Genomic DNA, 26,536 nt, shown 5'->3' with positions numbered 1-26,536 from the left:
ATCTGTTGCTAGAATGATAAATTTTATACCCTCCTTATAAAATCCAAAAATGTGTGCATTAAATGTTTTACATGCTGGTGTCATGTTTCAATCAAGAGACAGAAAAAAATGTATTAGTCAGCATTCACACAGATCTCTTTCTTCTTTCTTAAGGGTGAAGAAGCTCAATTGAGACAGAGAAATATATAGTTTCTGAGGAATATTGGAGCCTTTTAACTCAATCAGCGATGGGCCAATGTCTAGGTCTGACTCATAAATTACAATGCCCTTAGAGTAGCTAAATATTCAACATGGAGAAAAGGTGTCTACATGTAATATACTTAACCAAAGCATGTCGAGAGAAGAATAAAGTACAAAACTCACCATGGCCATGGCTTGCTCTGTTGTCAAGGTGCCATCTTTAACCATGATCATTAAAGCCTTTCTATCTTCATCACTCATGGTCATATCTGTAGCACACAAATCTCCTGTAATTAGACAGATTATTAACAGGATTATAAGATTATCAGCAAAAAATTTCAGCTCTTTTTTATTTATTTCAGGCAAGAGCTCATAAACTCTAGAATATAGGTACATTTATGGCTTTTACTTTTCATCTTAACTTTCTATTTCCCACACTTCTTGCAAAAATATTGAGGACTCTACAGTCTTTAATGTTTGGAGTATAAGAAATTTTATGAGAATTATCTTTCAGCAAAAGTGTTTAAAAATCTATAAAGATAATCAAAATCCTGGTATTACCATCATGAGGTTTATACTGGGTTTTCTTCCCCGACCTCCTGATGCCCATATTCCTAAAAAATCTCCCAAGTGAAGATGTTTTCTTGGTCTTGTCTCCATCTTGCCCTTCTGAAATGACATAGAATTCATCATTATCTACAAAATGTCTTCATTCCTTGTTTTATTAGCATGAGCTTTCCTATTTACACTTGATCAAATTTCTTTAAATTTACAATTTCTCTTATTTTCAAAGACTACCATTAAAACTTTGATGATTTATTTTCACATAACCATCAGAAGTTCAACAAGAATAAAAGGAAATGAACAGATAATTTTATTCTCAGCTTCAAAAATCTGTCACCAGAACTATAAAGAAACTCGCAAACATGATCTAAATGAAGGAAATTTCACTTCTTTTTAATGATTTATTTCAAGCTCTTCCAAATTAAAGCTCTCCAAAGACTTGAAAAGTCAACACTTTGAGAAAGCAAGCAGCAGAATTAAAGAGTAATTGAAGTCCTCAGAATTCCCAATCAAACACTCTCCTCTGTCAACTGTTGCTAGAAAATCCAATACACAACTGCTAAAACTGTAGTTAGAACCTGTCAGGGACTGATTGTCCTCACTTCCCAGGATCCTGTTTAAAGGAGCTACATTAAGTTTAACTGGATTAAATGTTACATTAAAACGTAACCTTAACAGTTCCCGAGGAGTGGAGGGTGTTTGAATGGTGAAAACGTGTGGCATATATCAGAGTTAGCTAGGAGATAAACAAGTATCATATTGTCACTCTCAGTGGAAGCTGTCAACCTCTCCTAATGTAAAAAGCATTCACTGTGAGAATTCTGAAAAGGCTGTTGTAACTAATTAGTCACATCCAAATAATTCCAGTATCTCTTAATGGTACAGTCAACAGTTTTATTCTAGTTTTACGCAACATTTCAATACTTTGATGCAAGCAGAATATTCAAACTTTGCTGTTCATTTGATGAAAGAAAGCATATGTCCATAAAAATACTTTCTGAAAAGTTAAATACAGTTGTACAATTTTTCGAAAGGTATACATGTAAATAGAAGAAATATTAGTATTTGCTGCTTCATGTACAACAGTATACATTTGTGCGTTTTTCAATTCTACAGTCAAACCTTTAATACTAGTAGGTAAATTTAGAAATTAGTAGGAATACAGGACATTCTTAAATCATCTTTTATTCAAAATTGCTGTAAAATTGTCAAAAATTACAAGAGAAAAGAAACTTTTACAAATTTTGAAAAAAAAATTTCTTCTGAAAAAAATAAAAAATTTTGCTTAAAGTTTTCATCCACAAGAAAAAGCAAATTTGACTGTGAAATGTACTTTATATCCGTCTGGTATCAATAATATATCTAGGCATCAATAAAGTGTATTTGCACAAAAAACTTCACAGAGTACATGCAAATTAAATAACAGAATATTTATTTCACTTTAGCATTTGCAAATAACCTATAATCTAAGCCCGCAAGATCATAAACCATGCATTAATCTATAGGCATGCAGTCACTACCTCTAATGGATGTTAATGGTATACAACAAAAACCTGTGGAGAAAAAGAAATTATCATGTCACCATAGAAATTAGAAAAAAATTATAAAATATCAATTGAAGTTTAATGAAAAGAAATACATCTACATGCAACACGAAAAAAATTATAAACTTTCACCAATTTATTATATATGTTAAAAACATTGCAACATTCATGAGTAAAAATTTATGTCTTTTTTTATGGTAACTGTACATATGTACATGTGAAATTAATATGTAAAGATATGCATCACAAGAATTAATTGTGGAGTATGCAAAATTATACCCTGCTTTTATCAAATTCAACAATTAAACCATCTGTTTTTGTACCATTTAACAATAGACAACTCAAAGGTCACATCCTAACCATATTATTCATTAGAGACATTTTATATTAAAAGAGACATTTTAATATATTATCATATTCTAAAGATTGTGGGCTGGTGTCTGCAAATCTACTGGGTCATAGTGGGGTTTGTAATTATAATATTTCATATACAGTAAAACACACTTATATTGAAATGCCAGGGACAGATGATAGTGCTCTTGTGCTTCGTTACAATCGTAATCCATTATATCTATCTAGCTACCAATGTATATCAAAGTCACGGGGAATGTGAATCACTTTGCTTTTCATTACAAGCATGTTCACTATAACTGTGTTTTACTGTAAGATTTGTTTTTGGGTCATGGATTAGAGGGTATTCACTATAAGCATGTAAGGAATCAACAGGTTTCACTGTACTAAGCACCAAATATTAGCATGATTGATTTCATTCCTTTGCATTTCAAGTCTATGTGCAACCTTTTGCCAGATATTTTTTTTTCAATATCTATAGAAAACAAAAAAAGAAAGAAAGAAATACTGAAATTCTTATAAATGGCTGACATGAGCCTCCTTCTACACAAACTCCTATAGGGAGCTGGTTTTGGCCTGATGACTGTATTGGTATTATTCTGTCTGTAGAGTTCCATGTTCCCAATTAGACGGCCATTGATTTCTGGCCCGTTCTTTCCAGGGAGGGTAACATAGTGACCAGACAGTGTTAGTGGAGCTGACAGTTAATCAGCCAAGGCTCAAAGAGTACCAGGCTTTCTCATGTTTCATGTGTCCAGAGCTACAGAGGAATCATTTCCCATGACAAAAGTCCCCATGTCCCAGCTCATAGTGTATAGGAATGTAAAATATCACAGAAAGGTTTGATTTTTATCACACAGGATTAAATCAATAAGGAACGTACAGTTTCTCTCAGTCAAATACAGTATCCCCCCCCTTTTGAAGACCGGCATCTCCAAAATGTTTAAATAATCATTATCATTATAAGGTGATTTATTATAATAAATAATTTGGTACAATTGTATGATCAAAGGAGGAAAATGTTGTTGAAAATAATATAAATCATGCATCCCTACCCAACCAGCACATCCAGCAAGTGTTCCTTGTCATGATTGGGAACAATGGTAATAACGGGAAAATCCGTTGAAAATTCAGAGTGTAAATAAAGATCTTTATTTTTAACATTACATAAGTTTGAAACCCAAAATTTCAGAAAGATTTTTGATCAACATAAAACACCATATAATTTGTTGGCTAGTACGAGAATTAAATTAACGAATATGAAAATCTGCTTCTTTTTCGTTGGTCTTTGAAATATTACCATTACGACTAATCTATTGATTTACTTTAAGTATACATTATTTGGTTTCCATGGCAATCAACTAACCTGTTAAAAAGAAAAACAATGATTTTTACCAGAACACTTGACAGTGAAGTGCCCAGCAAGCCATATTTTACACTCATATGTGACAGACTACACAAACAGTGGCCTGAGAACTTTTCATAACTAAAATGGCTTTGAGATTCTAAAACAAATAAAAATCAAGATTTCAGAAAAAAGATGAAGGAACAGTTTCCCAAAGTAAAGTGTTTGGTTAAACAGAGAAGGTTCTTCAAACAAGTGGAACTGTATTGATCTAAGGCTGTTTTTGCCATTCAACAGTTTTGTTAGGGCAGATGGGGAGAGAAGAGGAGGCACTCATTTATTAAAAATTCTGTATCAATATTATTTCTAGAGTAAATGGATGAAAGTGTCTGAGACTGGCTAATGGCTGCAGACAGGGGCCACAGACAGGGGTGCTGTGGACACACTCAGGGCTGATGCCACAGAGGCCAGCAGAGGGGGGCCACAGACAGGGGCCAACACACATGGGACAACACAAAGGGGCCACAGACAGGGGCCGACACACATGAGACAACACAAAGGGGCCACAGACAGGGCCAACACAAAGGCAGGGGATGACACTCTCTCATTTCTCCATCAGAACTCCAACCTCTCAAAAAATGTTCAATGGAAGAAATTATCCTGATATTTTATGCTGAGCATCCTACAGTTTGCCCTACAGCACATCACTGAACATGAATATTATGGTCAGTCCATTCATTTTCCCAATCATTAGATTGCTATTTAGAGAACTTATGGGTGAAAAAACTGATTAGCAAAAAACATAGCTTCCTCTTCACACAACAGATAAGGTGGCCTTCAAGAGCAGTTAAAGGCATAGAACTTACCGAGATCCATAAATTATTGATCAAATGAAAACTTGCAAGGATTTTTGGAGGCCCCATTTTTATGATAGAGATATATTTGCATTTTTTTCTTTTTGAGAATGTATTATTTAATTCTTTTGGGCCCTTTTATACAAAAGCCATCATTTTATATCATGTATAGATTCAAATTTTATGTTCTACACACAAAGAAATTCTTCGATCCTGGCAACCATAGCAATAACTGCTCACAATTTTTGAAACAGTATCATCCCTCTTTATGGGATTAAAAGTTTATCAATGACAAATTAGAATCCATCATTTTCATTAGATTTTTCCATAACATGCTTCAATCTGAAATGTTGGAAGACAAAAGATGCATTGAGTTCTAAATGAGAAAATTTTCAAAGCTATTGATAATTTCTTGGAAAATGTTCTCGTGACAAAATTTGCCTTTAATATTGGAGGGAAAAAAATCTTTAATAACTTGTATAACCAATTAATTCTACCCTGCTGCATGCAAGCTGTCTTAAAATCAATAGCAGATCATTAAAAAAAAATCAGCTAATCTAGCTAAAAAAAATCCTTTTTTCTGTATGATTTACAATTGCCAATATTCATAAACTAACAAGAACTCGAACGAATTTTTATTAATAAGACTGACTTTCTTTTCATTTTATCGATTCATATGAGCTTTAATTAATGCTAATATTGTACTGCGTCATTTCATAGCATACAGAAATTCTTTCAGGCCCTTCAAAGTTCAAGCTACATGGGAAGATAAGTTAGGCATTTCTTTTTACATTTCTTTACACTTAAAGTACAATATATCTTCAAACTTTATTGCCATGAATTCCGAAGCTATTCAATCGACTTAAAAGCGATATTTTTGGACTTTCTATTGCATAGAAGTAATGTATCAGCTAACATTTATCATACGGTATTGCAAAAATGTGAAATCTTTGATCATTAAAATAGCAATAAACCTCTTTCTTTGTTTTTCTTCCAGGCAGGGAGTGATGTAATGTCGGACAATCATGGAAAGTGGCATCAACACAAAAACACATAAGATGCAACAGTTGCAGTGGATGAGACATTAATTATCCCAACCCAGCTGCACTTTTCAAAACAGGTTACACAGTATTTATACGATTTGGACTTTTCTGCAATAACATGCACATTTTTGAGAAACTCCCACAACACATTTTGAAGAAGCCATGATAATTGATTAAGAGATCCTGGTTAAAATGACTTACCAGAACCAATAGTCATGTAGTTAGACTGGTACAGATTGGTGTCTTGCCTGAAAGAAAAAAAAAGCAAAAATTAAAACCTTCCATAGGACAAGAATCAATATTAGCCAGTTTTAATAAAGATATTAATGACCCCCCTACCATATATATCACCTGAATAGACATTCATTTTTTTTTTTTTTTACATTATTGTAGAAGTACTTTTCTCCAAGCAGTATTTATGCTATGAACATGTACAAACACAGTCACAAATTGTGTGCGAAAAAATTATTCAGGTATACTCTTCATTGAAAACTGCACAATTTTCTACCAGTGAATTGAACAGAAACTGTGACTCCAAAGAATAATAACCATGTGAAAGAAAGCATATATATTTATAGTCCTATCAAGAGAATGATTATGTGTAGATGCAATGGATATTGTTTCTTTTGAGTTTACTATATAATTTAAAATTGCAAATATTGAATAAAGGTGACTTGAAGTCCATGGCCTACAATCTATGAGGAAAATTCTTTCTACTACTGGCATCCTTATTTGCATTTTTTCTCCATTGGGAATAATAAAAGACTCTGAGTTTGACAGCCAAACAGTTTTATCTATGGCTCCTGATATCATTAAACCATAACAGAAATCACACACGACAATGAAACAACTATAAATCCACCCCTATCAGGCCCACCAATCACAGCCTAAAACTGCTCCCCCTTTCATAGGCAAAATCTCTATTGTATCATAAATTTTCTTTTACATTCAAATTATTCTCTTTTTTATGAACCCAGATCAACTTTTTTTGTTAGGAATCAATAGTCATGGCCGATACAGGAGAAGCAAAAATGGTTAATTAATTGCACTGTGATGTCATTTCAATTTTTGTTACCATTGGTGGCTTACTTCCATGGCAACAGCCAATCAGAGCCCAGACCTTCCTTTAAAATGGCCTGCAGCCAGGGGTCAGATGCTGATAAGGTCATTGCCAGGCAGATGGAATCAAGGTTCTGGGAGACAGCATTGACAGATATACCTGACAGCCACATCAAATATTCATGGACTCCCTAGCAGATAATCTGTCACCCTCCACAAATTTACACCCCTGCTCTGATTTTAAGACAATGCGATGAACCTCCCTATGGTCTTAATGTATTTTTTTCCAATATCAGTAAAAAACAAGAAACATATTGACGCAAGCGTCAAAAATCGGCCGCAAACCAATTAATTAATTCTTTCATAAAACAATTAGAAACTGAATTCTTATATTTATCTGTTAATTGATATGTATCCCTCTGACATTTAATATTGGAATTGCTATTTTCCAGGATTTTTTCAGACATAAAACATGTACATTGCTACATGTATATTGTATTTAAGCAACTTATTCATAGTCCTCTGCGTCCCCCGCACTCAGATTCATTTGTACAAAAACGAACTCTGGCGAACATGCTTCCATAATGTTTAAGTAGTTTGTACAACTTAACCATAGAGGATGTTAAAAGAAACTCCCTATATATCCGCCACTACATTTCTTCTCTATCTTGTTTTGGTGTGAGATGTGGCGGGAAAAGGCTTGGCATATTGTAAAACGCGCTTTATCCTTGTCTGTTGGAGAAAAATCTCCTAATATTCTGTCTGATAATAAATTAAGATTAAGTCATATTTTTGAAAATTTTCCGTATTAAAAGTGTATTTTATATTTATATTTACACGTCATTTTAAATTATACAAAAAATCCTGTTGAAGTAGAGAAAGTAAATTTGTTTGTATATAACGCGGTCCTTGCTTTAGACTATGCCCAACATGTGTGCTTATTTCTCCGCACTTCAGTTACGTCGGAGTTTGTCAATCATGATTGGTTGAAACATTTAACCCATTATTTATAAAATTTTAATCTTATGATTATGTGCGTTTTTGTTTAACATTTAGTCACTCTTTCTTAATATTCTAGCTATTACATGAATGTTAAATATTTTTTATTCAAATTGTTCTAACTCCGCAGAAACGCACGGCAACTTAAAACTTTCATATCATATAACCGACCGCCTCCTGGCGGCCGGTAAAAATCTTTTTTATCTGCTAAAGTAAAAAAACAATTCATTTTTAGAATACACCATACCATCTGTACAAATAAAATGTGTTCTTCAAATATTTACTTGAATACCACATGTTTATTCACAATTTTTACTTAGAGTCAACTATTTATCCATTTTCTGTTTACGCATTTAACACAATTTCTTTACTACACCATCTGGACATGTTTCAGAGTTACTGAGTATGCAAACAATCATTTGTCTAACTGCCATAACCTCTGTTGTCCATTAATTAGGGTACCAGCAATTAGTACTGCTGCTCACGACAAAATGTATGGATGACTTTTAAAGCTGAAACAAGTGTTTGTGCATGTCATCTCTAAGTGGATTATTGGACTGTACAAACTACTCATTGACCAGTGGTCCAAACCACCAAACAATAGCAACCAGGTAACAGATTTTTCCTGTAATACAGTTTGTCAACATCAGCTGCTACCATTGGATCAACACGGAATGTTCCTTTGAGGCTAAATTGGATTCTGCTTACTCTCATTGAACTTACATCCTCAACAAAACTTGGGGACCTGACAGACCTTTGATTTGAATACTTCTGCAGTAGCACAGTCTGGCTGTTATTTCATTTATATTATGAGGACTCTTTCAAGATTGCAAGATTTTCACTATTCAGAGGACTTAATTAAGAAAAGAGCATAATAATTACTATTCAAATTGATACCATATGGAATAGAAACAAAAAAAGTCAAGACTACTAAGAATTTTTAGGGCATCAAAGTGGTATACTTATAACTAAGTTAATCTTTTTTAAAACAACAAAATATATTATATGTCAAGAACATTTATCACTATCATTCATTTCAAGAGACAAAGTTCAGCAATACTTCTAAATTTTTTTATCACTGATATCAGCTTGATAAATATTCTTCTAAATTTTTAATTTCAACTAAATCAATCAGATTCCTACTTTAGAGAATGTAGCCTGTTTAAGAGCGTGGTCAACAATTATCACCGCAAGTTTACATACTGAAAAATAAATACCACCAATCAAGTTTCCTTTTACAATTCAAAAGAACGTAGATAAAAAGAGTTCTTTTTGCTACCATTCAAGTTTTTAATGCCTTTAGCACTTAATACAAATACCAGCCATCACCAGATTAATTGAAAAAGAGAAAGAGGAGCTGTCAAAACTACAGTTCTGAAATCCAAATATCCCCCAGCAACCTACACTGATTAGACCCATTAGACCTGTATTGTGCTCGGTGATAGATCGTAATCCTTCACCCCACACGACAATAGATGTAGGTAGAGTCTAATACCCCTCAGGGACTTTACAGGCCAACACACAGGCAGAATCTGTGATTTATTCTCCATAAATGAAAAGTAAATTCGCGAGCAATTACAATTATCACTACCAAAACATTTAAATGCCAAATAAAAAAAGTGGTCAAAACCTCTTTTCTTTTCATCTGTAAGATATAAAGAAAATAGAAAAAGCAGTTTATCCTGATTAAGGAAATATTTTTCTACAATTTGATTGATATGGAATGCCCACATAACTACGGAGGGATATTGAGCTGAACAAATTCAATAGACTAATATACTCTCATTAAAATGCCTGAAGTCCCCTTAAATTTTTCTTGAACTTGGTAGCTATTTTATCATTCTTTCTTCAAGAAATTCAAATTGAAAAGTTCGAGTTGATGTAGACCATAAATCTGTAAGAGGCACAAAAATAGGTCATCTGTGAACATATCATATTTTTGACATTATATATGGAGTACTCTGCCTCATTTCAGGACTAATCTTAATGATGCATCTGCATGGTTTTTCTACATAATGGAAGAAAATGAAAACACTTAAGACCAATTTCAGAACCCAGAAATGATGTCTGCACTTGATGGAGAATTTACAGACTCTCAAGACAAGTGGATTCACACCCTAATCATTGATCTGCTCTTGAAAACACACAAAATCTGAGGTCCCAAAGATCCACTCGACAAAAACATGAAAAAGCAGTTATCGGCATACTTTGCAATGTCTATCTTAATATTGCTTTCACCCATACAACAGAGGAAAAACACTTAAAAGTTTGCCTATCTGGATTTTTAAAGACATCATAATAATTGCATTTTAAAGTTAATGATGCTTGTATCCAGTTATTTAACAAATAATTCATTAAAATTTTTTTATTTACACATGTCACATAAAATTTATCAATAGAGAGTATTGCAGAGAAAAAAATAAAAGAGAGTTTTTATTTCTAAATGCTCTGTGACTTTATGTATACAGGCACTAAAGATCAAAGTGGTTCTTTCATTCCTAAAAACCATCCATCAAGGTGTCATATGAATCTCCACCTCTTGGTTTAATACTCAATAGGTCTGATGTTTAAGCATGTTAAGAAATGTGTTTCCTGAATTAGCCTTGTATCTAGATAAGATGGATATCAAAATAACAAGCCTGGGTACGAACTTTATGGGTTATACATTGATCTGTGTGGATTGTCACCTAAGGCTCACATTATCAGGTTTATCTACACGTCCATATAGATAACATTGTCAGAAGGGGACAACCCTGGAGTACGCCAATGATGCTTGGAAATTACTTAACACTTATATTGATAATGCATAATGATACTGATAAAGACAAATTTTCTCTCAACACCCACAATCTATACCATTTACATCACTTTATAGTTAAATGAGCAAGATTTCATAAATGAAAATTATATGGTCAAACAAGCAGTGAAAACTGTAAAAGTAACATCAATCCTTTTTCTATGAATAGAAAATATCAGGCATTTTAATTAGTTTTAAATAATTATGTAATTTTAATTCTATATCTAAAGACATTTCATTCTGAAACTTCTTCCAGTATTAATTTATAAGTCTGCGGATAATTACTCAATGAAATAAGTGTAAAAAATGCATATTAAGGCTTTAAAGTGAAACAAAAATTGAGTAGGCCAAACAGAATACAAATGCATCAACTTAACTCAATACCATCAAGGTTACAGTAAATCTGGTGTGAAAAATAAATTGTACTGAATCGATCCAATGAGAAAAGTAAACTCTTGTCATGTGCTTTGAATGGTTTAAATCCCTGCCTTTATACATGTCTTTGGTCAAGAGAAGGGATAATGTATGATGACTTGTGTCTTACAGCCATGAAAATAATTTATGACAAAGTTTCTATTACATAATGTGGCAATCTGAGAAATCTCCTATTGCATGCTTTCATCTCTTGTCTGATCTCCTCAGATTAACAATAAGGTTGTGCAAGTAATGTACTCTAAAAAAGCTATTACATGGAAAAATTAGATAAAAAAAGACCTTGTCACGCAATAAAAGTGAATTTCTTAGTAGCAAGCTTTCTCTGCTTTGGTAAGATATATTTCCTTGTAAATTTCAACCTTTAATTGTAAGCTCTGAAAAGCTCTTTTACAACATCGCCAAGGCTGAATATTTTACCAACAATCCATTATAATTAAAAGTTTTTAGAAAATACTTAGTAAATGAATGCATGCAGTCAAATGTATAGAAAATCAATCTATCAACCATTAAATAATTCTTTTTGATGTTATGAGCACTCCCATGAAATATTTTACAATCGAAAAATAAAGTATGTGAATTGATAACCTAACAACATACACACTCTTACTTTAAAAATGAATTGATCCAAGTATTTTAAACTTTTCTTTGGTTCAATACCTTGGTAAGAATTTTTAATGGTGTTATCATATGATGCATCTATTTAGTTTTCCCACCCTTACAATACAAGCAGGAAATTTAAAGCATTCTCCAGTGAAAGAAAAAATGATATTAATGCATGCAGAACTTTCAATACTAGGGACATGGATCAAATCAATTATAAATTATCTCCTTATCTGAAAAATGACTTTTAAATGTCTGAGGTAAGAAAATATAACAGGTTATCTTTTTGTGAGAGGCAAGAAAAAGTTGTGCACTTTAACAAACTCTAGACATCATTTAGAATATACACTCTCTGTGTCTACAGGGGAGAAATCATCTGCATCCGGTGACTCTCGTAAGACACAAAGAGAGATTGGCCATTGCACGCGACAAAGACTTTTGTGAAATGCCATACTAAGAAAAATACAAAATGAAATCTCACCTGGTATGGAAGGTGTGGAGTTTTCCCAGTCGGTCCCCATCTAAATGGCTTGTGGCAGGCTGCAATGTAAAAAGAAATTTGCAGTTTAGACACAGGACATATTCTGTCATCAATTCAGTGGTTACTGATATAATTCATAAAAGCATGAAAATGTCTCTTAATTAAGAGATGTAAATGAGATTAGTCGTTGCAGCAGTTCAATATTCAACTGCTTAAAACTTAACTTCAAACTTAGATGTAAACTTCACATTTTTGAGAAATTGTATTTATTTCGAATTTGATTAATCAAATGTTTAATTGTTTGATAATCTTGAAGGTGCTCCCAGGACATCAAAATTATTGATGAACTTATATAAAGACATCTTAAGATGTAACTGATGCACAGTATATAAGGAAAAAATATATACAATAAATCATACTGCTAATTGTAATGTATCCGATATGTATTTCAGGTATCATTCGAGCAAAGTACGTAAAATGAGACAAAGGTGAAACGAAAACACAACAACTTACATTACGATAGATACAATTTCATCTAACTCTATGACATGATACTGTAACATATATAACGACTATATACAGTGGGTTACAGAACAGTACAATACTTACAGGGGGACATTCAGGGAGAGCTGGGGGGATGCTGGCCTGCAGGGGGGTGTGAAGGGAGGGGAAGTTTGGACACCCTGGACTGGGGGTCCCTGATGAACAAGACACAGGTGAGATGGGAGCCGTCTGTAACAAAACAATAAAAAACATGGGAAAATATCACAAGGTTGGGCATCTACAAAACGAGAGACATTTACTTTGTACAAACATACAAACAATGTACTGACATGATGAAAAAGCCCCATGAGCAAAAATGTAAATATAATTTTCACAGCATGCAACAATTAAAGGGGCTGGAATTTTGCAAACTGGATCAAACAAAGTGAACAGTTTAATAGGAGAGGGTTTTTGTGTGGTTGAATTGTAGGCCACGGAGACACAGTGCCGAGATAGAGTAGGATGGAGCGTTATTGATACATCTGATACCATTGTAACTACCCGAGCAATCTAACCCTGTACGCCAACCTCTGGTGAATTTACACATTTGAGGAGAGGTGTGGGCTATTAAGGCCCATGTATCACAATTCTACCCTACTTAAACCTTCTCACCCTAGGGCACACAGTCAGAAGTAGTCTCCTTCCTTCTGCCTCTGGGGCTTAAGTTTCTTCTCAACAGTGACTGGATCATTTAACAGAGAATTTTAATGGTTATCAACAGTGGACCATGCACCCATAAAGTAACACTGCATGCTTGATCACCTGTCCCTAATTTGCATAAAAGTGTTAAAATATACCTGCCCCTTTGATTTGGGAGAAATTCAATTTTCAGTAGTTGTAAAATTCTTCTTGAGCCTAAAACTAGTTGAATTGTCAGTGGATAATTTAATGGGTATTGAGAGGGGCCATTTCATGGCTCTTTGCCGTGCCTCTATGCCTCTTTAAAGCTAAGTAACATGGTGTTAATGTGGACATTATGGGGTTTATAACCCCGTCAACACCAACTGATTTCAATTTCTCAAAGCCAGAGCTACACCCCATTAATCTTTGTCTAACAGTTCAATTTCAGCCTACTTCTATAACTGTGTCCCCTTGAAAGTTTTATTAATCATTCTCAAAATTTTAATTATAATTTATAACCCAAACTAAGAACAAATTAGAAAGCATAAAAATTTGTCTTAGTGAATTTTTTCACACAACGATTTGAACATCTGCTTGTATTCAGTGGTAATTGCATCTCCAATGAGTCTGTTTTACAAATGAAGTCACTTCTTAAGATGCAATAAATCTGCCCTTATGCACATGTGACATCCCTCAAAGAGCCCATAAATCACCGAATTCTGTCCAATTTTTCCTCCAAATTTTCCTCCAATCTAACATACAGACTGGGCCACACAGCTTCTGTAACCCATAGAGCAACCTTGAACTTTGCATCAAATCTGCAATTCTCTTTCATTTCTCTCTATGATTTCTACTTCTCCCACATATTCCCTGGGGCTTTTGGAGGGTTTTTTACTGCTAAAATTCATGATTAGTATGAGTTCATCATATGCCCAGTAATCAAAGTCACCCATTACATGGAACACGATATTCTAGACTTTTGTGATCTAACAGCATTATGATTTGTTTCTAGACATATCCCCAGAATTTCTGGGTGGTCTTCAGTAATTTTTTGCTACATAAATATCATATTGTCCAGCTCTTGTTACCATGGATAAATGGTGGGCGATAGACGTCTCATAAATAAACAATTTATCTCTAGTAACCAGTTGATTATGAGTTAGTTTAAGGAAACATTTGTATAATTGATAACTAAAACTACTTGAATTTAAGATGTGCCATATTGTCCCAAGGTTCTTGTTCTGATAAGGGGCCACTGTTTCATTTGCTTGCTTGTGTCACCTCACTCAATGTAATTCTAGACCAAAAATGTATCAATTTATATTTGCACAAGCTTGAACTTGTATATCAACTACTGGATAAAAACATGAATATTTCAAAACCATATCAATATTTCATAAAGAACAATTTACTAATTGGTGATCCTATGTTGAAATTTAAGTATTATTTTCAAATTGATACAAAAGTACACACTCAATGACATTTGATACTGATGTCAATTTTATCAAGTTGAACTTTACTTCTTGAGGAGTAGCTCTGATAGACCAAGTACACATAGGAAGTCGATGTCATTCAATTTTCATTATCCCCCCAATATTTTATTACAGACCACAAAATATTTAGTTCTCATCCGAGCTCAAGGAAGCCTTACAGGGATGCAATGAGCCAGAAGATGTCAACACTAGATGCCATGTCCACGAGTTCGAGATACACAAAATCGATATTCTGCTGATATATTCGGCAGACCGAGCTAGTCTATACCCTCAATCTATCACAGATAGGTCTTTTTATGTGGTTTATCATGAATGGAAGAGCAAGTCCTCGCATTTATATTCCTAGTATTGAAAATCAACAGATCACTATAAAACTAGGAGACTTATTGTTCACAAAGCTTTCATGAAAATCAAAAATAGATCACTATAAAAAAAAATTTTCTTAAAGGATAAAAAAATCTGGAAATACGTTCAAATGTTCATCAAATGTCTCAAAATGCAATTGAAAACTTTTAGTTTTTAAGTTAAAAGGTTTAATCAAATACAAAGACGTCATAACTCATATACAAGCTTCAAAATATCTGTAGTTATGCCTAAGATCCTAAAAATTAGTGAAGGTTTGGTGTCTTTTAGAAGTGCATTACAAGGTTTTTTGTCGAAGGTCAGGGTAAATATTTAAAATAGTTTTAAGAGTACATATTAATGATGCTAAGACATTAAGTATATGTTGCATTATAACAAAGAGCTTAATTTCTTTTTTTTTTGACCTTTGCATTATTATATAAAGGAAGAAGACTTCCTTCACTTCTCGTTTTGAAAATATTTAACTAAATGATAAAAAGAATGTGGGGATGAATGAAAAATAAACAGTGAAGGTTTCAACATCTAGATAGCGATAACAAGGTTTTTCGTACAAAGATAACTTTTACAGGGTCTATCTTAAGGGTTTTTTAACTATACACACAAGAAACACAAAACATCCACCATGCCAATGCCTCTAAGCTGTTTTCACAGATTCTCCTATCTAAATTAATTCATTTTTTACATTGACACATGCATTTTATCCCGAGATGCTAGAAGTTTGTGTGTGAATGATTATTAAGTGATAGACCAATTTCTTCATAGATTTCATCAAATAAACAAAGTGGGGAAAATAAATCTTAAAATCTTGGAATTGTTTATTCTGCATGTTCCTTCATATTAACATTTAGGTCTGGTAGTCTGAAAATTCACTGATGGGTTCATACTAACAGTTTATTTCTCATAATTTTGTATCAAATAAACAACTATGCAAATACTCTTGGAAATACAGAGAATAAGCACAATCTCAGACTATTCAACACAATATTAAAACAATGGACTATTGAAAATTATTTATTAAGTGATAGACACTTTTATATTTCATCAAATAAACAAAGTTCTAAAAACTTGGAATTGTTTATTCTGCATGTTCCTTCATATTAACATTTAATGCACCTTTCTATTTCTATAATTTTGCAATTGCAACTTGATATATCCAAGACTTACATTAAAACAATGGCAATAATTTTTAAAAACAATGCATTTTGGTATCCAATTCCAAACCTTCCAACACAACTACCAGGGATAATGTCCAATACAAGGTATATGTCAAATTTCAAATGCTCTTTTGAAGTGAGTCCTTTTATGATGAATATGACCTTTAACCCTGATATCTTGAACCCGCAGATATCCTGACGTCCTGACCTGTTAGAGATATCCCGGTTTGCCTGTACTTACCGTGTAATGTGTCTGGAGATCCTTCTGAAGCACCCATTGTCTTAGTTCTTCTAACCTCTCCACGACGTCAGATGACCGCGTCCTCAGCTGTATGGCGTACTTAGCAGCCAAGGTCATCATACTAGAGTGGCACGGCGTCCAGTCCTTAAAAAGAAAGTACGTACATATACTTGAGATGTAAGAATTTATATTGCTACTACATAGTCATAACACACAAGGCATTCAATTTGCTGAGAATGATGCATTGCTTGGCAATTAAATAAAGTTTTGCAATACATTAATTCTGTTTTTAAAGAATTCTACCAGTGCATCCTTATCAAATATAATTTTTATGATTCTTGTGTAAACCTATATTTTTGCAGTTTCTTTTTTTTTCTCAAGCTGTATCCATCTGTTCATTATGGGCATGAATCAACAGTTCTCACTTAAACATTTTATATAATATTCCTCATCATAACAGGATTCTTTGTTACTTTTCTAATAACAAGCGAGATTCCATCACACTTCAACTCAAGTTGTTCATTTGCCAAGACCTCACTCCACAAACTATACAGCAAATATAATAGAGTTTCATCTGATGGAGACCAATGATTTCATGTTCAATGATAATAAAAAAAGCCTAACAGCAGAACTGCTGATCTATTGAATAGAAGCACAGCAGGAAAATCTAATTAACATTTACAAGAGCTAATTATCATTAACTGAAGATGTTGGACAGGGGTATTGTGTAATAGCTAATCAAATGTTGCCATATTTACTTTCCTCTGGCTCCAGCGTACCTCTTACTTTCTCCCTTCCTCTTTTCAAGATGTAACAAGCTCTCTGAAATTTCTGGGCAATTTTTCAACACAAGAAAACGAGGGAAACATCAGCATGGTTTTATGACCATTGATTAGTTTCTGTATCGGAGGCATATTTTTAGTTACAAGTGAATGAAAAACATGACATCGATACAGATAATCCCTGACGCAACATCTAGACATCAATTTCATGGGGGAAAGTTATTCACCCTGTAATGATTTTTCCATGAAGTAATTCTGCTCTATTTGTACACTCTGCTATTCTAAAACCCTTTATCTTTCAACGTCAAAGAAAATGGGGAAATTTTTTTCTTCATTGAATGGATTTTTTATGGGCGGTTACCCTTTTCTTTTTTTCTCTATGGACTTGCTGATTTACACCTGCTTTAGAATGAAAGGCTAGACTTAAGACTAGTAGTGTCAGCTGTATGCCTTTATCATGATCTTGTCTGAGAATTATTTTATCTTGTCCTCTGTTGTTGATACTACTGTCTAGAACGATAAGCCCCCATAATTCCACTGCTTCTGCCCACACCTCATACAAGCACAAATCGTGTAAAAAACAAAACGATATCAGTTTGAAAACATCTCACTCCTTGTCATATTGTGACCTGTAGAGAATTTGGATTGGAAATCATGTTTATCCCTAAAATTTGTCTTTGATCTTTATAGAAGAAATATGTTTCTTCCAGGGGGGTTAATTAATAAAGGGAGATAACCCAGTTCAGACTGATCCAACCTGCATGAAAGGTGTTTGGGGTTAATAGGTTCTAGAAATATACTGTTAAGATGACCATTAGACCCTGTGAAAATAAGCACAACAGATGCTTTAGATCAATCAGATTTACTAAGGGGAGAGGAAATAATTTGAAAGGTAGTGGTAGGTGGTTTGGGAGGGACATTCGCAATAACAAACTATGCTGCCACACATAAGATAGTGCTCCCTTAACTCTGACACAGCTAGAGTTTCAGGGTTTGTGGGTAAAGGGTTCATATTGGATCATTATTTTATATGAAAAAAATATCTACTCTACTCATTATATACAACAAAAAAAAACCTAAATTTAAAATTGCATGAAATGTGTAGGGAAAAAAAAATTATTTGGCCTAAACTTCGTAGACTTTGAGAACCACCTGACTGACAGTCTACTGAGTTCAGTACATTAGGTTAGAGCACCTGTCTAGCGGGATCTCTGTTTATCACTGCCATTCTACTGAGCAATCCCCAAGATGTACATGTTTCATGTCAGCTAGCACTAAGGAGGTTCAAATAAAGTGCAAAATTTCATCTCATCTATCTGAATTGCATAGCTAGCATTTGAGAAAGCTAGTATCTAATATGTTCCAATTTTTACGATTGTTTTTTGGTTTATCTATTGGAAAAGTTTCATCTTCTCTTGCCTCAAATGTTTATCAACATGCTCTTGGGCAACAATATTTCTGTAATGTAAAATCAATTCTAGAATATCTGATTGCATGCTGTCCTAAAAAGCCCATTTTTTATGATAAAGATATGAAATGTCAATACAGCATTGACTATTTTTTTCCGCAAGACCCCAGAGAGTTTGTTTTCATTGCCCAACAATGTTGTACACTAAATGTGAAGGAATTGGTTCATTTACTGATTAGCATATGGGAAGGGCAAATTAACGGCAAACCTGGCATTAATTGCAAAAAATTATCCTCGGATTAGTTGATTACGGAAAAATACAGGCAACATGGGCATCTGTCATCAAAACTCATCAGACATGAAAAAAAATAAGGGCGTCAACAAAAAAAAATGTATGTAATAAAAAACCACATATTTCATCAAGTTTCCATGAATTATTTGTTAGCTGGACTCAACATTTCAGACCTGACTTGTATCAAAATGCCACATTTTAATCCCATAATAATCATGGTATCCTGTGCAAAAGCACTGGAACAGCTAAAGAGAAAAACGCTACACGTAACTATTGTACCTATCACTGAAGTTGTTACATTTGAGTCATTAACAGGTAAAATCCCTCCCGAGCACTCTATTCAATTATTATCAGGGCCCCCCAATTTATTAACAGCCCTCGCCATTCTGTAATCATGACACTGACAGAAACCCTGCTTAAATCACATAAAAACTTCCCGTACTCTAATACACAACACTAATGCCAGAAATATCACAAACTCCGAAACCCCGAAATACACCTGAACTGATTAGTCCTCTTTTTAAAATTAGGTCATGTTTGACTAGATGGCTAGGTTTGAAATTTTTTTGTACGAGGAATATCCGTATGTACAGAAAGTTTACAGTGAGATGATAAAAAGGTATCAATTTGTGCTTTATGACTTTTTGTACCCATGCAGGGATGTTAAAATGTCATACAATACATATGGGATGTGAAAACTTATTGCATCTATTGCTAAGTTACAACCATAAAAATGAATTTAATCCTCTACATTATGCACACAGAATGTATAAGTTTACCATCTCGAAGCAGTTTGTATTGACAGATGGTGCTATTCAAATGTTTCATTTACTTATCTTTTGTTTCCCCTGTGTATCGGAATAAATGATTCATTGATCTCAAAGAGTGTATCAGTATAAATGATCCATTGATCTAAAAGAATAATTTTCTTGTCAAAGAGGGGGGAATAGTCAATTATCTATGATGGGGACATTAAAGGCTTTATATATATTGTATGTACAACAATTAAAAGAATTGATTTTGTATAATGCTTGTATAAATAATATACCAGTACACATCACAGGGACCCTGTCATATATCCAATGATCCCTTGTAATGTGGGGTTTTATAATGGAGGAACTTCCAAGACGTTTCTGCCAGACTCAGTCCCTCTAGGGAGTTGCCCCAGAATTTTCTACACACACACCAGTCAGCACAGCTCTATTTTCATTGTTTAATCAATCATCACCAAAATTAATTACCCCTCCCCTAATTCCCTGCATGTTACAGCATGGCTGATCCCATAATTTTCTCTAACCCAGTCCACATGCATTATGATAAATTCAATCTGGGAGGGAGAATTCATGATTTTATGTTTTAAAAATTAACTTTGTATCCAGTAATAAAGATGAATTTTGACCGTCTTCAAAGGACTTGGGAGGAAGGTAGGGGATATTGTCACAAATTAACAGATTACTACCTCCTTCAGACCAAGAATTAAATTTACCATTCTGTCCCTAAACTGGGAGATTTCTTGAATATTGGCATAACAAAGACAAAATTTATCTGTAGCCTTAATATTGACAATAATCACATTGAAGAATAAACCCCGAGAATTTAAAAGAAAATATCTCCTAGAGGAAAGGTAAAGTATGTCACTCAGTAGCCATACCAAGATTTTAAGAGCTTACTTATTAAATCGGACTTCTTGAACTAAATACCAGGAACCACAAAGAGTTAAGATTAAAATTTATCAGCTTTTAAACTTCAACAATACTCTTCTTCCACAATTAAATTCCCGGAGAAAGCCTCGAAGACACTGACTTTTCAATACATAAGGGTATATACCACTCACTGGGTAGAAATACTTCAAATTTTCTATGGTTTTGTGGTTTTAATTTAAATTGTTTTGTGGAAATTGGAGATAAGAGAGTTTCTATACAAGTGCTAGTCATCTCCCTGATTCAAACCACGTATTAACCATTTGTGTTTTACTCCTGATTCTTATCAGTATGGGGTTGACCATGTAATTAAATTATCTGACCTATAGATCTAATGTTGTCATTGACAGATGATCGAGATAAGTGTGTTCAGCAATGGGACATATATCTGTGTTAATTAAGGTCACTACAAGCACCTGTCATAATATGACCTCTGGTCCTGCAAGTTTTGCTGACCATAAACAAACAACACACTTGTTTGACAACTCAATTGTTATTTTCCAGTTTCAAATAAAATCAAGTTTTCAAAAATTTTTGCCACGACAATTAAAGAAGAGACAAACGCTATAAAAATCTCTCCTCATCAATAAAATATTGATTTTTTTCTTTCAAATAGTCCTATAAATTACTCGTTCTGGTATCAAAATATCATGAATAGACTGGACATGCAACCATAAAAAAATATTTCTCCTGAATGAGCTGATCTGCACAATATTCTGATCAAATCCTTCTCATTTTTTTTTTCATAATCCTCAAAAAACTCATTTAATCAATACCTATAGCAATTAAAGATACAACTCAACACACACGCCAATGTGCAATTTGAGACGAGTGCCAAACTGTTACACAGACATGTGAGAGAGTCGTACAGTAACCATTTAAAACCAACAATGTTTACCAAATACCCATTTAATATACCTAAGTAAACTTTCAAAATCTACTGGAAGTTATGGTCAGTAAATACTTTTAGCCCATCAAGAACAACTTTTTCTTTATTCTGGCGCCACTAACCATTGAAAATCTCTCCTCATAATTGCGTCTAAGATGATCTAGGAGAACTTGTATTTTTGTTTACCCCCATTCTCTTTGTAAGGCCTAATATTTCAATTGTACAAATATGTGCAGCCAGTATGTCTCAAAATGCATTGATTAAACAAAATGAAACAAAAAGGGTTTCTTTTAGTGCATGGGTACAATTAAGAAGTGGCTTGAATCTACCACATTCAGTCTTACGTAAGAATTGTTTTCATAAATAATTCTCTTTTTTTTTTTCTTGAACCCTTCTCTTTATGAAATTTTAATGACTTCATTCCTAAATTAAGAATTTTACTGCTTTATTATCCTGACCTAAAATGTAGATTTGCTCTTTCAACTTTTCCATGCAAAGGTAAGAAGGGCACATCTATCATAATTTTAACAGAGAATAATTCTTTGCCACCAAATAATATCCTGGTATGGAAATTCGATTAATACACATTTATTTTAAGGTCTCAGTATGTTTCATGTAGATTTATATCACAGATGTAATTTGCTTCAACACATTATATCAAAAACGACAGCTTTTAAGTCCTAATAAAAATAATGAGATTCGATAAAGGGGACATCACACAATGCACCAACGATCGCTTTAAACTGCAATTCAATACAACAGTAAACCAACACAACAACTTAAAAGTATTCCCCCAGGTAACAAAGAAAGCTCAAAATTATGAATGGAAATATTTGAGGCAACGGTGATGTATTTTGCCAATTAATCATTGAAGAAATTCTTGTTCCAAATTTCTGTGTCTTGATTAACAGGTAAAGCGTAATACAGTTAGGAATTAAATCATTTCGGAAGAAAATTGATCATTAATAGGTATAAATAACAATACTGTGTCATCCCTACCGATTAGTCATTATATAAACCACGAGTGCATGTATTATCTGTACTGATAAGAAGGACTGGTCAATTTACAGGTAGATTGTAATTTGACATATCAGCAAGATTCCCGGGGGATTATGGGAGGGCAAAACACAAAGTGTGAAATGAAAACACAGTGTTATTCAGCTGTCAACAGGTTTGGGTAACAAATAGTTGTAAAACAGATAATAAATGATTTGTGTCAAACATAATAAAGTTATTAACACCTTGTCTCAAGACACTGTTAGAAATATATGTACACATTAGGAGTGCCTATGTTAACTAAACAAGGACAGCCGTTACAGATTTTTTAAGAAGACATTAAAACTTTGATAAATGAAAATATTTTTTAAAATTTAGTTGTACACTCTTTTCTTTATAAATACTTACTCTGCGAGTATATGGTGGACTCAATAAGTCTATATTATCCTGTACTAATTTATCCCTAACAATCATTCTCAACTGTGCCCGGGGGTATATTGTCACCATCTCCTCCTGTCCGACCCCTCCCCCCACACAAGACATCCGGGAGGGGGTCCTCTGAGTCTCAACATTGGTTGAGTTACGGCGGCTTGGGGGCCCCTGCTTCTCAGAAAGATTTGGTTCGATGACAGCTACATCCGAAGTCTCTAGGGTAAAATACACAGACGTCGCCCCCTCCTCTTTGATTTTTGTCACTGCCTGAAGAATTATTTGTCGGTGGATATCATTTGTTACCCCTATAGCATCCAAATCAGGCCTTCCGATTTGTTTGCACACTTCCAGCTCATCATAACCATTGTCAATGAATGCCTCTGTGTATATTTCCAAGCTAATGGACTTCAACCAGTCTCCAATAATGTTGTCAGTCATTTTTAATCACATTGAATTAATTCCTCAGAAAAGATACACAGCACATGTCCCCTACACCGACGTCACATCGACTGAAATTTCTCCCGTCACATTGCGCTCTCTGAAATACAATAATTTGCGCGCGCACCTCACTGACGATTACTCGATGCATTGGGCCAATGGCAAACGATATAGATGTAAACAAAAGCACATGTAGTACTTTCACTTTATTTTGCAACCAGTGTGTAAGCTAAAGGTTAACTTAAAGCAATATGAGCTGCAACTTTGATGTCGGAATTTTTTGTTGCAAAATTGTAAATAACTATTTCATTGACAGAAAAAAAATAACGTTGATAAACTTTTGTTGTTCACATTTGCAATGAAAGAACTATTTTTAAGCTTCGATTGAATCAAAATTACATTATTGTCGTCCTGTACAATAATGATTTCTTATACAAAACTGTACATTAGACTGTATTTAGAAGTCTTTTTCTGCTTTAAATAATTCTAATTGGTCATAAAGGTTTAAGGTAAAAATACAAATTTATCATAATAACACAATTTTACAGCAAAATAAAATTTTCAAAAATGCAGCTCATATTGCTTTAAGTTACATCATTCTTTTTTATACAAAGTTTCCGACTTTTTTTCATGCCAAAATGATACACATTTACGAAGTACTTTTTAAAAATCTTTTAGGTTTTGTGACTTTTATCCTTCCAGTCTGATAGTGAAGGTTTGATTTTAATCAGACTGTTGTCCTTCAGAAGTTATTTTCATCAGTAACGATTAGGAAGTATTCGAATCGACTTTTGATCCCCCCCCCCCAAACAACCCCCCTCCCCCCAAAAAATACCAATACAAATCTTTTCGGTTATATTTTTCTTAAATTATTTTTCCATATAATAACTAATTATTTCGATAAGAAAAAAAGTCAAATAAGTCGAACAGCTCTTGTGACAAGATATTCCATAGAAGGATCCGCCTCTAAATACTATGGCCACAAAGTTCGTTCATTGCATGAATGAAAGCATTCTCTGTGTACGAAGCAAAATGATTTCATTGACCAATTGGAACCATTACGTTTCGAACAAAGTAGCCGAAAGGTAAAGTACCCTAGTTACTATAGAAATAAATCCCTTAATGCACAATTTTAGCAATGCAAAATTTAAAAGATTATGACTAAGCTATACAAAAATTTCCAATGCATGCATATTTTCGAAAATTAAGTTGCTGTTATTGACTCTCTATTTGAATGATTTATAAACCTCTTCTTATTTACTATCTTTGTCTACAGATAGGGAGGCATCGTTGAAAACCAACAAATACATGTAGTTTGAGAAATACAACATAATAAATGAAATGGATAAAGGGGGGGGGTTGTGTGTTCATTTGTAACAATTAGTTGAAGCTTAATTAGTTGAACAAAATACTGGTCTGAAGAATAGCTGTTGCCCAGAAATACCAAAAAGACGAACAACCGTTAAGCACGAGTCGTACTAAAGATTGAGTAGCGGTGACAGAAGTCAATGAATTCTTTAACTTATATATCATTCCTAAAATTAAAGACAAATACATCTGAAAAAAAAAAATCATTTCAACTCTATAGTATTTTTCATAATAAAAAAAAAAACATGTGAATCAGTGTAAAAAATATATTCTTTAGGAGGCCCATAGCAACAACTTCAAAAAATGGGAAACCTTCCAAAAAATGGAAGTCCGATGCGCAAAAACATAAACAGAACAAATATTTTGATCAGTCTATGGGTCTGCATTGTGAAAGAAATATACATTATTTTTGCTGCTTAGTTGGAACTAAAAATTAAGTACAGAAGAGTTTATTCCCCTTGGCTAAAAGTCAATGGTATTAATGGGCATGTTGAACAACTTTCATCCACATGTAGGCCACAGTCACCTGACGTTACTTATTTTTCTTTTAATAAAAAAATATACCCATACCTAATAATAAACTTTATTAGGTATGGGTATATTTTTTTTATAAAAAGAAAAATAAGTAACGTCAGGTGCCTGTGATGTAGGCATATGTACAGTGTCTTTCTATAAATTTCATTTCTATTGAGGTTATTTCATCTTCGAGGTAAAACTTTGAGCGCTTGATGAATGGATTTGACAGGATAGAAGATAGAATTGATCTTAAATATTATAGTCTACTTTTTCGAAATTAGCAGAAATTTGAAGACAAAGAAGTCCAAACCCAATTCTCAAGAAATGGTCAATTTACGGTGCGAAATTCTTTACATGCGGATCCAGAATTTTTTAAGGGGGGGTCGTCCACCAGAAATGTCTAGACAAGAAAAAAAAAGGGACACTCATTTTCCAAACATGAGAAACCTATTTCGTGTCGTTGACTTTTAAAGTTTCACACCAGCATTTTTATACCAATATCACATAGATCTGTGTTTTCGAGGAGGGTTCCGCGTTTTCTAAGGGGGTGTCACTTTTACTTGGTTTAATATATACATTTAATAACGCAGCAAAGTCCAGTTCCGGACCTCAACCCCCCCCCCCCCCGGGCCCCCCCACCCTCACCCCCTTGATCCGCGCATGATATGTTCGCTTAATTATAGATATAATTTTTATTTTGTTTCATGGTTTTGTTCCAAATCATCATATGAATGACCGTTCCGTAGAACGCAAAAAAAATATATATAAAGGGGATGCTTTAATTTCTGAAGATAACTTATTTTGCTACATAATAAATTTTCTTTTATATTCAGGTTGACCCCCCCCCCCCTCCCCCACTCTGTATTGATGCAAGGTCGAGCACTGGCAAATTCTATGCAGGATGACATGTCAGATTACTTTTAAAAGTTTTTATTTATTTATTTATTTATTTTTTAAAGATTATTTTGAAGTTGCCTCCCCCTTTTGACTGCCACGATTGCCTTAATGTTTTAAGCCCCACTGAACTGATGATTCTACACAAGAAAAT

At 33.7% G+C, this 26,536-nt stretch overlaps 1 protein-coding gene across 1 annotated transcript in view; it reads right to left on the bottom strand.

Annotated features, from left to right (window-relative positions):
* LOC134232291 (SAM and SH3 domain-containing protein 1-like) overlaps positions 1–23,695 on the bottom strand; it is a gene marked incomplete at its 3' end in the record, with an annotated part of 39,866 nt that extends 16,171 nt beyond the window's left edge. Inside the window, exons 1-8 of the mRNA XM_062714244.1 lie at positions 23,143–23,695; positions 16,668–16,811; positions 12,862–12,984; positions 12,253–12,311; positions 6,083–6,129; positions 2,265–2,297; positions 742–849; positions 364–467 (exon numbers count right to left, since the gene is read on the bottom strand). Coding sequence (XP_062570228.1) covers positions 364–467; positions 742–849; positions 2,265–2,297; positions 6,083–6,129; positions 12,253–12,311; positions 12,862–12,984; positions 16,668–16,811; positions 23,143–23,604 — 1,080 coding nt within the window. The remainder of the gene's footprint in view (positions 1–363; positions 468–741; positions 850–2,264; positions 2,298–6,082; positions 6,130–12,252; positions 12,312–12,861; positions 12,985–16,667; positions 16,812–23,142) is intronic.
* Positions 23,696–26,536: the final 2,841 nt, after the last annotated feature.

This window comes from Saccostrea cucullata, unplaced genomic scaffold, assembly GCF_032062105.1.
Source record: "Saccostrea cucullata isolate Sc308-1 unplaced genomic scaffold, CSIRO_AGI_Scuc_v1 ctg3896, whole genome shotgun sequence".
Taxonomy (NCBI): Eukaryota; Metazoa; Mollusca; class Bivalvia; order Ostreida; family Ostreidae; genus Saccostrea; species Saccostrea cuccullata.
The sequence above is the reverse complement of the archived record's forward strand: the minus strand, read 5'-3'. Positions and strand labels throughout refer to the sequence as shown.